This window comes from Girardinichthys multiradiatus, chromosome 19, assembly GCF_021462225.1.
Source record: "Girardinichthys multiradiatus isolate DD_20200921_A chromosome 19, DD_fGirMul_XY1, whole genome shotgun sequence".
Classification (NCBI taxonomy): Eukaryota; Metazoa; Chordata; class Actinopteri; order Cyprinodontiformes; family Goodeidae; genus Girardinichthys; species Girardinichthys multiradiatus.
In genome coordinates, this window is record NC_061811.1 from 5235248 (window position 1) to 5249038 (window position 13791).

The 13791-nt window shown below is 39.1% G+C and overlaps 1 protein-coding gene across 4 annotated transcripts in view; it reads left to right on the forward strand.

Annotated features, from left to right (window-relative positions):
* Positions 1 to 13791, forward strand: part of myo6b (myosin VIb) — a 62942-nt gene that overhangs the window by 42258 nt on the left and 6893 nt on the right. For 2 of the 4 annotated variants that reach the window (XM_047345985.1, XM_047345986.1), the window contains 6 exons: positions 1327 to 1535; positions 1658 to 1736; positions 2768 to 2928; positions 3065 to 3115; positions 6457 to 6560; positions 11368 to 11502. In XM_047345985.1, the coding sequence (XP_047201941.1) occupies positions 1327 to 1535; positions 1658 to 1736; positions 2768 to 2928; positions 3065 to 3115; positions 6457 to 6560; positions 11368 to 11502 (739 nt within the window). The remainder of the gene's footprint in view (positions 1 to 1326; positions 1536 to 1657; positions 1737 to 2767; positions 2929 to 3064; positions 3116 to 6456; positions 6561 to 11367; positions 11503 to 13791) is intronic. The other 2 variants (XM_047345987.1, XM_047345988.1) reach the window with 1 other exon arrangement.

Sequence of the window (13791 nt, forward strand, 5' to 3'; positions counted from 1 at the left end):
TTATGTAAATCTGGAGGTTCATATTCACAGTTTTCTGACTGTAGATGAAGCTCTAAGCCTTGTGTAATACACCAATCTATGTTTCTAGGTGTTTTGTGCCCTTTTCTCGTTCTTTCTCCAAGAATCAATGTTTTCAATCACCTCAGGTGGAGAAGAGCTCATGAAAAAGGCTGCTGATCTCCAATAATTTAATTTATTGAATTTGTTTTGCTGTGTGATCAATCACAGTTGGTTAGGTAAATCCCAGCTCTCCCCATGCAATATGCACCTTTTATTATTGAACCCTTAAGGTACAGCAAATAATCAGAAACCCGATTTCATTCTATTTGAGTTTAGTGCTCAGAATTCCTCGGTAGTAATAATCAAATGTAATTATGGTGTTCATTGGTATCCTGATTGACACTAAGGAGCCTCTGACCTGGTTTCTTACTCTCTCTCTCCATTCCAAACACTTTTTCCATGTTAACTGTTGGTCTATTAGCATCCCCGCTGGTAAACACATATGTTATTCTGAAGGTTTAGCAATTGCTCTTGGCATGGCGTGAATAATGCATAAGATGCTAATGGCTGTCGTCCAGCCCTCTAAACATCTGGGACAAGACCTTGTCATCTCACCTCCTCATGTCACAGTTAGAAATTCTCCCTAATGAATCCTCACAATGCATTGACCTCTCCTCACTGCTGCCTGACAGATATTTAGAGAAATTGGGCGTTATGACTGCAAAGGGGAACTGACAGACATACTGCCACATGGGAAGCTCACAGAAGAAACATTTAAGTTTTCACTCTATAGTCCTTACTAATCAATACCACTATCCTGATTCATTTCTTTAGTTTTTATTCCTACAAAATGGAAATAACAAAAGAAATAGGTATACAAATGAAAATAATAAACTTCTTGTCATAATCATCTAATCAAATAAACTGACATCTTTAAATGCACCTGAGGCTGTTTTTACCACTTTTTCTGTTCAGTTGTGTTCTGGATTTTGCCTTAAGATAATATTTATTCCCATGTCTGAAAGTCTATAAAAAGGAATGAAAGGAAAAAAATGAAACAACCCCAAGGCATACTCAAAAAGCTTTCAATGTGTCAGAAAAGTGTTTTAAAATTACTTATATGCTTTTAAAAGCAATCTAAGAGCAAATTGAGCTTTATTTCTGTTTTCTCATTTCAGATTTTTTAGGTTTTCTGGCTCTGAAACATTATGATTATTGGCCTTCAACAATGAATGCTTTAGAGTTGGAACGTTTTTTTATTTCCTCGTCCTTGTCCTTGCCCTCGTCCTTACATTGACCTTTCATCTATGCCTGTTTGACCTCCAGGCCACAGTGATGACCTGGAAAGAGATCGACACTGAGTACCAGGAGCTGGTGAAACGCTCTGAGCAACTGCTTGCCTCCATGCAAAAGAAGAAGCGGGAAGAGGAAGAGACGCAGAGACTAAAACACATCCAGGAGGAGATGGAGAAAGAGCGGAGGATGACGGAGGAGGAAGAGCAGCGACGTAAACAGGAGGAAGACGACAGAAAGCTGTGAGTAAAACCGTTTCAAATATAACTAGTAATATGTTTATAAATTAGTAAGCATGTCATGTATTCAGTTTCTTTTATGTTTCCTTTAATGAGAAAATAATCCTTTTCTTTTAACATTTTAGCAAAGCAGAGATGGAAGTGAAAAGAAAGCAGGAAGAAGAAGACAGAAAGAAGAGAAAGGAAGAGGAGAAAGTTATTCAGGTTTGGACCCACAACAATGTGAACATCTTATTTTATTAACCAAGACTAAAAACCTGTTATGCAAATTCGTGTTTGGAAATGACTGATAAAATTACAAAAAAAAGTTGATTAATTAAGTTGTTGTCAGCTTTGAGCTTTTTCTTGTCAGATTATTAGCCTCTCCTGCGTGGCAGTTAGTTGGGAGACTGATGAAAGAAACTTTCGAGTTTACACCTACACTGAAGTCATATGTTTGATGCATTACACTGACAACTGTTTATGTATTTATATATCAAGCAAAAATATTTTCTGGGGAATATTTCGTCATTTTGTTGAATTTCTTTCCTTTGTGCTGCAAGTTACAGACAGGAAGAGAAAATAATGTATAAATTCCATATTGCAGTGTTAGTTTGCAGCCTAAAGGGTAGCTTGAAGTTTTAGTCTGACCTCTCCAAAGGAAACTGTATCCTTTCCCTCTGTTCTCTCTGGCAAACCTGGTTTCTTAGAAAGCAAAGATTTTCTCCTTGCAAACCTCCCAGCCTCTTTCTGATTACATGGGCATGCACTTTCATATTAACAGTTGCAAGAGCCTGCTGTAGGTCCCATGGTGACACATGGGGGTTTTGGACACTAAATATAGCATCTTGCAGGTAGAGCCCTTTAGGTCTCATATTGTGTTCACCATCACTTCAACAGTCAGGAGCGAACCAGAACCAGAATAACAGTCTGAGGGTTTAATAAGGTAAATCTTCTCCAAAATGCTGTATAACAATTTTTCTCATCATGCACACCTTATTTGAGAAACCTGTGTGTGATTTTAGCCATTTGAAGTGAGAATAATGTGTTGGTATCTTTGTGCATGTAGTAGAAAACACTGCCTGAATCTACAGATTAATTTGTTCTCATCAGTCTTTAGGACACAGCAGAGATCTAATTATTACAGAATGTCTGGTACACAAGGTAGCATTAATGCTTTGACAGGAGCATGGTTTAGTATATTATTATTATATACAATCTGATCAAGGGTGTTTTGTGGTCTTGTGTGCTTCCAGGCTGAACTGGAAGCACAGTTGGCTCTGGAGCGCGAGGAACAGGTCCAGCGTGATGCCATATTGGGGCAGGAGCGAAGGGACAGGGAGTTAGCCATGAGAATCGCTCAAAGCGAGGCTGAACTCATCAGTGAGGAAGGCCAGTTGGATGCAGGTCTGCGCAGGTAATATTTTTACAGAGTCGATGCATGGTGCGGCATGCATGGTCTTTCGTCGGCACAGTGAATATGCAATGTTGGCCCATGCTGACCTGAACGTGCAGAAGTAACTGACCTTTTCCTGTTGCTGTGTTTTCTCCAGTGATGACTTCTTTTCAGGTCTTCCTATCTCTTCATCCTCAGCCAGAGTCATGTAAGATATCTGAACCAGGTGTAACTAACACCAGTCATAGATATTCACTTACTCCCAGACTCTCTTAATCCCTGCTTTAGGCCAAATCTCTCAGCTGCTTGAAATAATAAGAATATACAGTTAATAAAAATTCCACAGTAAAATTACAAATTTTCAATTCTTCAACAAAATTGTTGTAGTTATGAATCAATGTTATTGATGATTATAGGATTTTTTTCTCATGCACAAGTATCTATCATAACACTGGTACATGTAATTTTAAAACTAATCAAAGTGAATCAGAATATATATGATTTTATTGTTTCTCTGATTGAATTGGTTTTGCATCGCTCTGCAGTAGTGAAAGCATGTCTTCAGGCTTTATGAGACTTTACAGTTATAAGATCTGTGTTTTCCAGTTCGAACATTTATTGTGTTAATTAATGCCATGCTAACCTCAAGCTTTATCAGTAGTTTTAAAACAACTGACTTTATGACTGATAACTGAGCCATATAATCATATTGTATCACTAAGTTTAGGTATTTAATTCACCTTAAATCAAAGTACTTTTAATCCCATAGGGGAATTAAACATTGTAATAATAATCCTCACAGGGCCTGCGTCTTGGTCCTGATGACAGTTTGTTGAGGCAGGCGTACAATGGCGTCTTCAATTACAACTCCACTGTGATAAGCAAACTGCAGGCAGCCATGACAGGTGCTTGTTTGCTTAAATAGGAGGGCCAACACGAGCCTCTCCAGGACTTTCAGGGTGTGGAATGCCGAGGCAACAGGTCTAAAATCATGCTGGATGAGTTTTCTTTAATAGGGGCAGGAGGTCTTCCACAACACTGGAACCTCATCCTGGGTCAGGCTAAGTATAAAGAGATGCTACAGGCCGTCAGGACTGATACCATCTGGACCTGCAGCCTTGTCCCTGTTCAGGATCTCCAGTTGCTGCTTACCCTAACCTCTCGAGACAGATAGGCGAAAGGGGGAGACAATGGGAGCCAGCTTGAGCCAGCATCTCCTGATTTAGCTGAAGACAATGATGGATAAGACACAGAATTCATGATCAAGGTTGAAAATAATTTATTAGAGTGTGACAGGAAAGGTGTGGGATGTCTGTTTGGCTGCAGCAGGAGAGGAGTATGCTGAGCTTGTCTCTGACCTGAACCTGCTGAATAATCGTTCAGTTATGCTGTGTGCATAATTCCATCTGACCTTCTTCATCCTTGACCACACAACTTTTTTATTGTCTGCTGGAGCTTGCTCTCCAACTTCTTCCTGTATGCCTCCTTGGTGTCTCTGATCTTGACTTTGAGTTGTTTTGTGAACTCTACAATAATTCCCAGTCTCCCTACCTTGAGGCTCTTTTTTGTTGTTTAGCAGTTCCTTCAGGTCACTGGTGATATAGGGTTTTTTATTGGGGAAGCATGTCACTGTTCTGATGGGGAGTGAGGGGAGGTTTATATAGTTGGTCTCCTGCACTCAGTTATGGCGGGTACAGAAATGAATGCGTGTCTTACGTTTGCATACAAGTCCAATGTTTTGTTTTCTCTTGTAGAGCAGCTGACAAACTGTTGAAACATTGAAAGTGTAACAGAGAATAAGGCATGCTTAAATTCTCCTGATATTTCAACAAATGCACGATGTGTCTGTAGCTTAGCAACAACTGAACTGATGACATCATATGCAGTGTTGGTAACAGATAATGCTGGAAAATGATGAAAAATGCTGCTAAAATTATCTTGGTGAATTCTCTTGGTGAATAATAATAAATAATAGAAGTTAGCAGTGTAATATCTGGGCTACACAGATATTACTCTGATATTGCTCAGTAGCATGTCCTCGATTACACAATCTGTTGTTGACCAGCACTGCTAGTTCATCTCCTTTGCTTTTGCTGCTCTGTTTCAGTCTCTGTCTGTTTGTATAATTAGAAAGCCAGGCAGAGAGACATTAGATTTGGCTATATAATCCTGCAACCACATCTCAGTGAAACACATAAAGCTGCATTCCCAGTACTCTGGCTGGGTCCTTCTCTGAGCTTGAAGTTCATCCATTTTGTTTGCCAGGGTTCTCATGTTCCCCATTATGATATATAGAACAGATGGTTTGAACTTTCTCCTTCTCTCTCTGTGATTTGCTTCTGTTTTGCATCCACGACCCCTCCTCTTTAACTCATCTGGGATTTGTGGCCATAGTTTAGGTATTATTGACCTTTTAAAATGTCGAACAGCTGCTGTGTTTAAAGAAAGACTCATTACTGTAGTTATGCATCATGAGAGGAGGGTTTGAAAAACAAATTAACCTGCAAACTTGTCTGCACAATTCTAGCATTGCACCATACAAGGTGCAGTGTATCTGCGAAAGATGAAAGAAGATATAATCTGACTTTTTCATATGAGTGCCATAGATTTGTAAATGTTAGTAGAAGTTCATTAACAATCAATTCGTTTATTATCCCTTCTGAAGTTTGCTAATCATCTGAGCCTTGACAGCTAACATGTTTTGCAGAACATAGTTAAATCTGTGTTGCATGTCTGGAGAGGAGACCTTTTGTGCAGTAGAAGCATGCCGGCTGGCCTACCAAGGCACTCTGTGTAGCGGAGGAACTTCGAGAGGATTTCAGCTTCCGTCAGTAATCTTCAGCCAGCCATTTTCCCTTTAGCCTGGTGCCAGGAGAAAAGAGATTCCATTTCTTCCTGCAACAAAATCAAGGCTTCCTTTCAGAATTACAAGCATTCCACACTGGCACATATAACAGCCGGAATGAGAATGATCCTGAATCTGTTTCATCTTTCCAGTCAGTAAGATTTCTAAAAGGTAATCCAATGATTCATAGATTAGCACCCCCTTATTCAGAGACACTATGTTGACTGTAATTAGGAGAAGCAAATCCCTTGATTCCTATTATGGAATTAGCCGGTTCAGCTGGAGACATAAGATCAGAAGATGGCAGTAATCTGTTAAGTAGCTGAAATTACATCTGTTGCTATTAATCTTATTTATATCAAAGCACCATGTTTTTACCTTGTTTTTCTTTCTTTTGTTATTGAGAACTTGAGTAGATACAAAAAAATTTTGAATTTTTGAAATATGTTTTGCTTCTAAATTAAAAGCTTAGAATTCAAATTTTGCATTTTAATCACACTGAATTATTTCTGTGCCTTTTTTTCCCTCTGTATTAAATCTCACACCTCCCTGGAATGTGAAACTCTGAATCAGCATTCAAAGTTCTGAAAACAGACCGCTTATCTCCACTACTCTCACTTCCCCAACTTACCTGTCTGCACCCGCAGGTTCTGTTACACCTTTCTCACACACCTTCATCTGTTCCTAACATCATCTGTTCCTAGGGGTCCTCAGGTGCAGGCAACCAAAGCTGCTGCCGGTGTGAAAAAGTATGATCTCAGCAAGTGGAAGTATGCTGAACTGCGAGATGTCATCAACACTTCCTGTGGTGAGAAAATCTCAAATCCTATTTCAACACCAAGTTTGCTTGTGTGCTGCAAATCCTCTATTACAAGCAGATTTAGGTGTGAAAGCTGTTAGTGAAATGTATGATTCCACAGTTTTTTCCTCCTTCATTTCCAATTTGTTTACGGTTTTCAGGTACAATGTTAAAAAATTCAGCACCAGCTCATATTTTGGCATTTAAAAATAACCAGATTCACTGTTATTTATTTATGAATTTAATTGAATGTTTTGTTAACTTGTCCTCATCTTGTCAGCATCTTCAGGTTGTACTGAGCAGAGCTCTAACGCCATCATTCCCTACTTCCTTTTATGCATTTATTCTTTAGATACACAGGGCCTGATCTCCCAAACAGGGGGTGGTAAATTGCTTGTGTAAAAAAAAACTTGCACGCGCAATAACTGGGCGTGTTGTGTGCTATAGTCCTCAATGCGGATGTCCCGGGTTCGAGTCCCGGGTTCGAGTCCCGGGTTCGAGTCCCGGATCCGGCAACCTTTGCTGAATGTTTCCCCCTCTCTTTGCCCTCTTTCCTGTCTACCCACTGTTGAAAAAATGTAAAATAAAGGCCTCTAGTGCCAGAAAAAAATATTGGAAAAAAAAAAAAAAAACAGATGCAAAAGAGTTGCAGGCCACCCTATTTAAATGCGTGTGCTACTGGCCGGAACAAGAGGAAAGACGAACAGATCCTCTCTGCTGTGTTGCTTGAAACTTGCAGGGATTGTTGCGCTGCGTCATTATGAATGATCCAGTTGCAAATTTTTTTTCTGTTCTGTTCTGCTCCTGCTATTCTGGACTGTTACAGTTTGTTAAGTTTAGTCGACGCTATTCACAGCGGCGATTTGCCATCACAGCCTCTGTCCTGACGAGATGCTCTCCGATTTTGCTAATTTGCGCAGGGCGCCTCTGAGTGCATAATTGCGCATGCAGAAGGCTGAGTTTGAAGTTATTCTGCGAGCAGATGCTTTATGTTTGTGATCTGGACAGAGCCAGTGAGACAAAAACTACATCCTGCTTCGCCTTTAATCAGAATATTGGTTTACAAGCTGGATGGCAGAGCTGTGTCCAGAGTAGAGCGCCCCCTCCGCCATCGGTGCGCACATGGAGCAGCTGTACAGTGCTGCGTCTGCACCACAGGAGCACGCACAGCTTGTTAACTGTGTTGCTCGACATAACAGGTTTTGTTGTCCGATGAGCTAACCCATCCCTCCTACTTCCCCATGTCTAAAGGGATTGCTCAATCCAGCTCTCCATCTAACGGGTCTGGACTTCCCTAAACCTGAAAGATCTTATTAAGCAGGTTTACTGAAAGTTCTGTTTAAGCTGGTGTTGGGAATTGACTCGCCTAGCCTCTGACAGCCTTCATCCAAAAGTCTCGCCCTTCTTCAACTGGAGGTCTGGACGACTGAGTAGCCTATTGCAGTCATCCACACTTTCAACAGTCACTTTTGTTCACAGCTGCTCATTCCCTAATTTTACAACATGTATATATGTATATATATGGGCTAGGTTCATTTTAGTAGCTCAGCACGAGCCCCAAGGGCGCTGTTTTAACAAACTTGGCTAAGGCAACCTATAAAAACCTCCTAAAATATCTTAGAACCAGGCAACAAGACTTTTTACCACCAATGAAAAGGGCTCAGTAACAGCTTAAATTCGGCAATACAAAATAATTTCAATAATAAAAATGAATCAATCAACTCAACCTGTCTTTCCCTGATGCTGAAACTAGTGAGTTTGGAGAAGCTTTGAAGACGGAGGCTCATCCATGCACCTGATGGAAACGTTTCTTCTGGTAACAACGAGTGGTTTCTTGAAGGAAAGACGACTTAATCTTCAGTCTTCTTCCTTTAAGTGGCAGGCACTGATGCTCCATGCTTTGATGGTTAAACAGGATCTTTGTTGTTATATGTCTCCGAATACAGTAGTTTCCAGAGGCTGAAGAGTTGAGGGAAACCCGGAGACATAAACGAGGCTGATTCAGGACTTCCAGAAGCCTGAAACTTAGAGCAATCAGCTGTTCACCGATCAAGTTCACTTCTGTTGTCTGGATAAAAAGGCTTTAGATGGAATCAGATTCTTAATTTTGAGGCACAGTCCTTTCTGGGCTCACGGGTTGATCCTCTTTTTAATGCAGTCAATCACCTGGGCTGTGTCTTTGTTCCTTTTCCATCTGAGCTTCTTTTCTTCGTCCGATCTCGTTCGCTGGTCTTCTGCAAGAAAACAACCGCTGTTCCCTTTTTTAGCATTGCTTTTATAGTGCAGATGCTCTCACTGGTCAGCCCCTTATTAGGCTTCTCAGTTATTGCGCAACATACTTTTGCCCAGTACGTTATTGCTCAATACTCAGTCATGGTCATCATGACTTTCTGGTTCTTGTTTTTCGGCCTTGAAGATGCCGGTAATAGCCACGCTGCTGGCTGTAGACTCATCCTCCCTTCCTTGCGTTGGTCTTCAAAAGGTTCGCTGTCAGCATGCAGCTCGTCACTCCTAGTCATCCTCCAGTTCTCTCCCTAATCTGCTCAGTCTTAAACATTACACAGTATTACACATTCCACTCTCAGCTTTCTGCATTTACTTTTAGACACAGTTATAAAACCACCACTTCCTTATTTTTATTCATACATCACAAATGATCAACATTATATCTCTTTCATATATATAGATGATTTTTTTACTTTAATTATCAGTTCTTAACCATATTTCAATCATACATCTTTTAACTTGATAATCAAAGATTACTCATTTCATTTAATACTTGTAGAAAATGGAAAATCATCATACATCATTTCCTTGGTTACACTTGTAGTTTATACTTCTGTAAAAGATAAGACAGTTAATATGTGGCTCCACACAGGCCTCTCCAGTCTCTCAGTCCCAGAATATGAGAATATCCTTGTTTCACTCTCTACTGCTTCAACTGTGTATTTTAATAATTATTGCGTGGATTACACATAAGGATATTTATTGTAATTTTTATGGATTTAACTGTGAGCAGTTAATGAATGTTGCATGGATTACATGGAAAGATCTCACCTTATTTTGACACAGGTTTAACTCCCTTGAACTTTTATTTCAACCATGCTCTTTTTCTTTCAGAGTTTAACATAAACAGCTGCAATATTTAAGTCTAAATGTAAGATAGCAACATAAAAATACTTTGTTGTAGGAGTTAACTATCTGTATATTATAGCTTTGCTAATTTTAAAACATAAGTAATGTGATCAGTTATGGGCGCATTTTGCCATGATCACGTTTGTGGGCGCTTGATCTCACTGAGCGATGGTGCGCTGAAATGATCCAGACGCAAGAAAAAGTGTTGCAAGGTGTTTTATCAAAGGAGATATGTCTCGGCAAGACTGGATGGAGATCAGCTGTAAACATCAGTTTCCAAGTTTTGTGTCAGATTTTTCATTGGATTTAGGTCTGAACTTTGAATAGGTCATTCTAACACATAAATATGCTTTGATCTCAACTGTTCCATTGCAAATCTGACTATGTTTAGGGCGCTTGTCCTGCTGGAAATTATTCCTCCACCCCTGTCTCAAATCATTTGCAGGCTCTAACAGGATATCTTCCCTGTTCTTACTGAAGAAAACCATTCCCACAGCATGATGCTGACTCCTCCATATGTCATTATGGGGATGGTGTGTTTAGGGTGATGTGCAGTGTATGTTTTTGCAAACACATTATTTTTCATGTAGGCCAAAACATTTAGTTTTGGTCTCATCGAACCAGATGTTTGCTGTGTCCCCTGCATGGCAACAATGTCTGTCTTCTTGCCATTCTTCCATACAGGCCAGAATTGTACAGTGCATGATGATAGTTTTCAGTCAACAGATTCTCCCACCTGAGCTGTGGATCTCTGCAGCTCATCGAGAGTCGCTATGGGCCTCTTGGCTGCTTCTATGATTAATGCTTTTCTTGCCTTGGCTTATATGTTTAGGTGGACCTCCATGTCTTGGTAGGTCTGCAGTTGGTCCATCCTCTTTCCATGTTTAGATGATGGATTGAACAGAGCTCTGTGAGATGTTCAAAGCTTGGGATATTGTTTTCACAACTTTCCTCCTGACCTGTCTGCTGTGTTCCTTGGTCTTCATGAAGCTGTTTGTTCTCTAACTTTACGCTGAGATCAAATTACACGGAGAAGAACTGTACTTACTAGTTAGATGACTTTTGCAGGCTGTTGGTTTTAGTACATTTTATTTTCTCGGTTTCAGAGTAAAGGTGTTAAATACAAATTCCCACAACACCTTCCAGACTTTTAGTAGGGAATATTTTATTAGTCTTCTACTTCACAGTTTTACACTTTGTGTTGGTCTATCACATACAATCACAATTAAAAACATTTAAGTCTGTGGTTGTAATTTGACAAAATAGATTAAAAGGTGCAAAACACGGCACTTAGTTTTGTTGCTGTAAGACGATCAGCAGAGAAACCAGTTGGATCCTTAATGAAAAGAAGTGGTTGCAAATGTTTAATCTAATGCTCAGCAAGAAACCGAATGTTGAAGAATTTGATCAGTTGTATTTCAGTTTATATATTCTAACTTTAGCACCATAAAAGCACATATTGTCAGAAGATTATCTTTAAACTGTTAAAGGACCTTTTAAAAATAGAAGATTTAAAATGATTTTTAGAAGGTAGGTTAATGTCTGCAGCAGAATAATAGATCCTTTCAGTTCCAATTCAGCTCACAGTAACAAAATAGAGAGAAATAGCAAATGACTGATTGTCTATCCTTTTATATGTAATAATGTATGAGTTTTAACAAAGATTTCTTTGTTTTTAAAGACATTGAGCTGCTGGCAGCCTGCAGAGAGGAATTCCACCGTCGTCTGAAGGTCTATCACGCCTGGAAGTCCAAGAACAAGAAAAGGAATGATGACGGGAGCGATATGAGGGCTCCTAAATCTATCACTGACTACGGTTTGTAAATAAAATTATTGTTCTTATAATCCTGTCCCTCTGATTGTATTTATAGAACCACACTTTAGACCATTTATGAGGTTTAAATAACATTTTCAATAATCACTTAGTTTGATAGAAATACTGAGAACTAAACCTCAAACCACCTTTCAGTCTTGTAGCAGAAATATTTGCTCTAGAGTTAGTATGAAAGTAAATTTTTGCTGTTGCTAATATTCTTGAATCTGATATAAACTCTCAACTGCAGCAATAACATCTATTAATGAAACTCTGACTGGCTTTGGTTGGGTCATAGTGCTTTAACAGCGACTATAACATTATTAATGCTTTGGAAGCAGCAGATCTTGAACTGCTGTTAAACACGCCCAGAGATCCTGGTTTTAGAGATTGTGCTATAGCTTGGTTTAAAAACTATCCTTTAGAATAAATAGAGTGTGTCTCTGCAGATAGATATTCAGGTGCTATAGGCTAAATATTACATAAGGAGTCCATCAATGCATAATTTTAGGCCATGTTTTATTTTTCCTTGTTATAAATAAGATTGGGAACAATATTGATACAGCTAAGCTTCACCTCTATGCAGATGACACCATATTTTACTCAGTTGGCTCTTGTCTAAAGCCGGGCGCTGACAAGTTTCAAACTAGAGCCCTGCATTAGGATGGGGTTCTTGTGTGACCCAATGCAAATCTCGGGAAGTGGGCAGTTTTAAGACCCCGTGGTGCCTTAAAATAGACACCTGGTCTCAAAATTGTTGGAAGGATGGAGATACAACTGAGGTTGGTAATAAAATCAAGACTGGACACTGTAGAAAAATAAATTGTATAATCAAACAAAATAATTATTACATTGAGAAGTTATTCTAATTAAAAACAGATAAATAGAAACTTAAATCCCTTTATGACTTAAAATATGCAAAGTTTCAGCCAAAGATGCAAAACAAATCATTCAGAACATGGTCTTTGGCATAGATGCACCACCAGCAGCCCAAAACAAAGCCCTGTGCAGAGAACATTTAGTGTCTGCCCATATTTTAGAAGAAAGCAGTAGAAGTCTGACACCAGAGTCTCTGCAACATTTGCTCTTTGCAAAATAATCTAAAGTAACAAAGATGTCCTATTTTCATTTAATTGTGGTATTTTTATTTATTTGTTCTGAGCAATTGTTTTGTATTAATTCAGAATTTTCTGAGGTGTTTCATCTCTTTTTGTGATATTGTTTTACAGATTTTCTTATTCATATATTTAGTTTTTCCAGGGCAGATATGTTATTTTTGTTTTTTGGCCTCAGTTTACATGAGAATGGGATTCAAAGCAGATAGATGTTTGTTGATCAAATTTGATTTATTCTGCTCTTGTTCAACTGCGGTAAAACATTCAGTGGATATACATTTATTGAATCTTACAGTGCATCAACTATAGTGGTGGGTGTGGGTGGGATCGCTTGCAAATGCTGGAGCGGGCAAGAGTGACAGACAGACAGACAGTCTCTGTCACTCTTGCCCGCGGGATTAAAAAAATAAGGCTTCTACTTCAAACTGCATTTCAGCTGCAGCAGGCTGAAGATTTGAAAAGGCCACATTTGTTTTTAGCTTTTATTGATGACCTTGGATAAAATGTCTATAAACAAAGTGTACCTTTATTCAGATATGATATACTTTCCTTAGTTAGCTCTATTTTGAGGAAGGCTGTTAACACGCTTGAATGTTTGCCCCTTTTTAATTTATAGTTAATAATTACATTGGGAACAATATTTCCACAGCTCAGGTCCCTTTTTATGCTGAGGACACCATACTTTACCCAGTTGGCACTAATGTGTGGAAGGATATTGACAACAAGTTTCAAACTGTTTTTCAGTTGTGGGCTTTAGCGGCTGCAGACTGATGTCTTTAAAAGGAATTCCTCAAGGTTTAATTTTAGGCCATTTGTCTTAATAACATTGGAAAGAATAGGTCTACAGCTGAAGTGCACCTGTATGCAGATGACCTCATACTTTACTCTGTTGACTTTACTCTGAGGTAGGCTGTTGACTGGCTTCACACTGTTTTTCAGCTGATGTTGGCACCAAGTTGTGGCCCTAACCCTTAATCTGAAGTTCCGTCGCATATCCAGATAATGTTGGCATTTCTACCATCAGGGGAAACCTTATTGATAGAGTAGGATCCTATTGATAGTTAAGTATTTGGCTGGATGACAGCCTTTCTTTTAGAGTTCACAGTGAGAATTTTGTACAAAAAAAAAACCCGAAGGTTAAACTGGGCTTTTATTTTCAAAGTAGGACATATCTTTA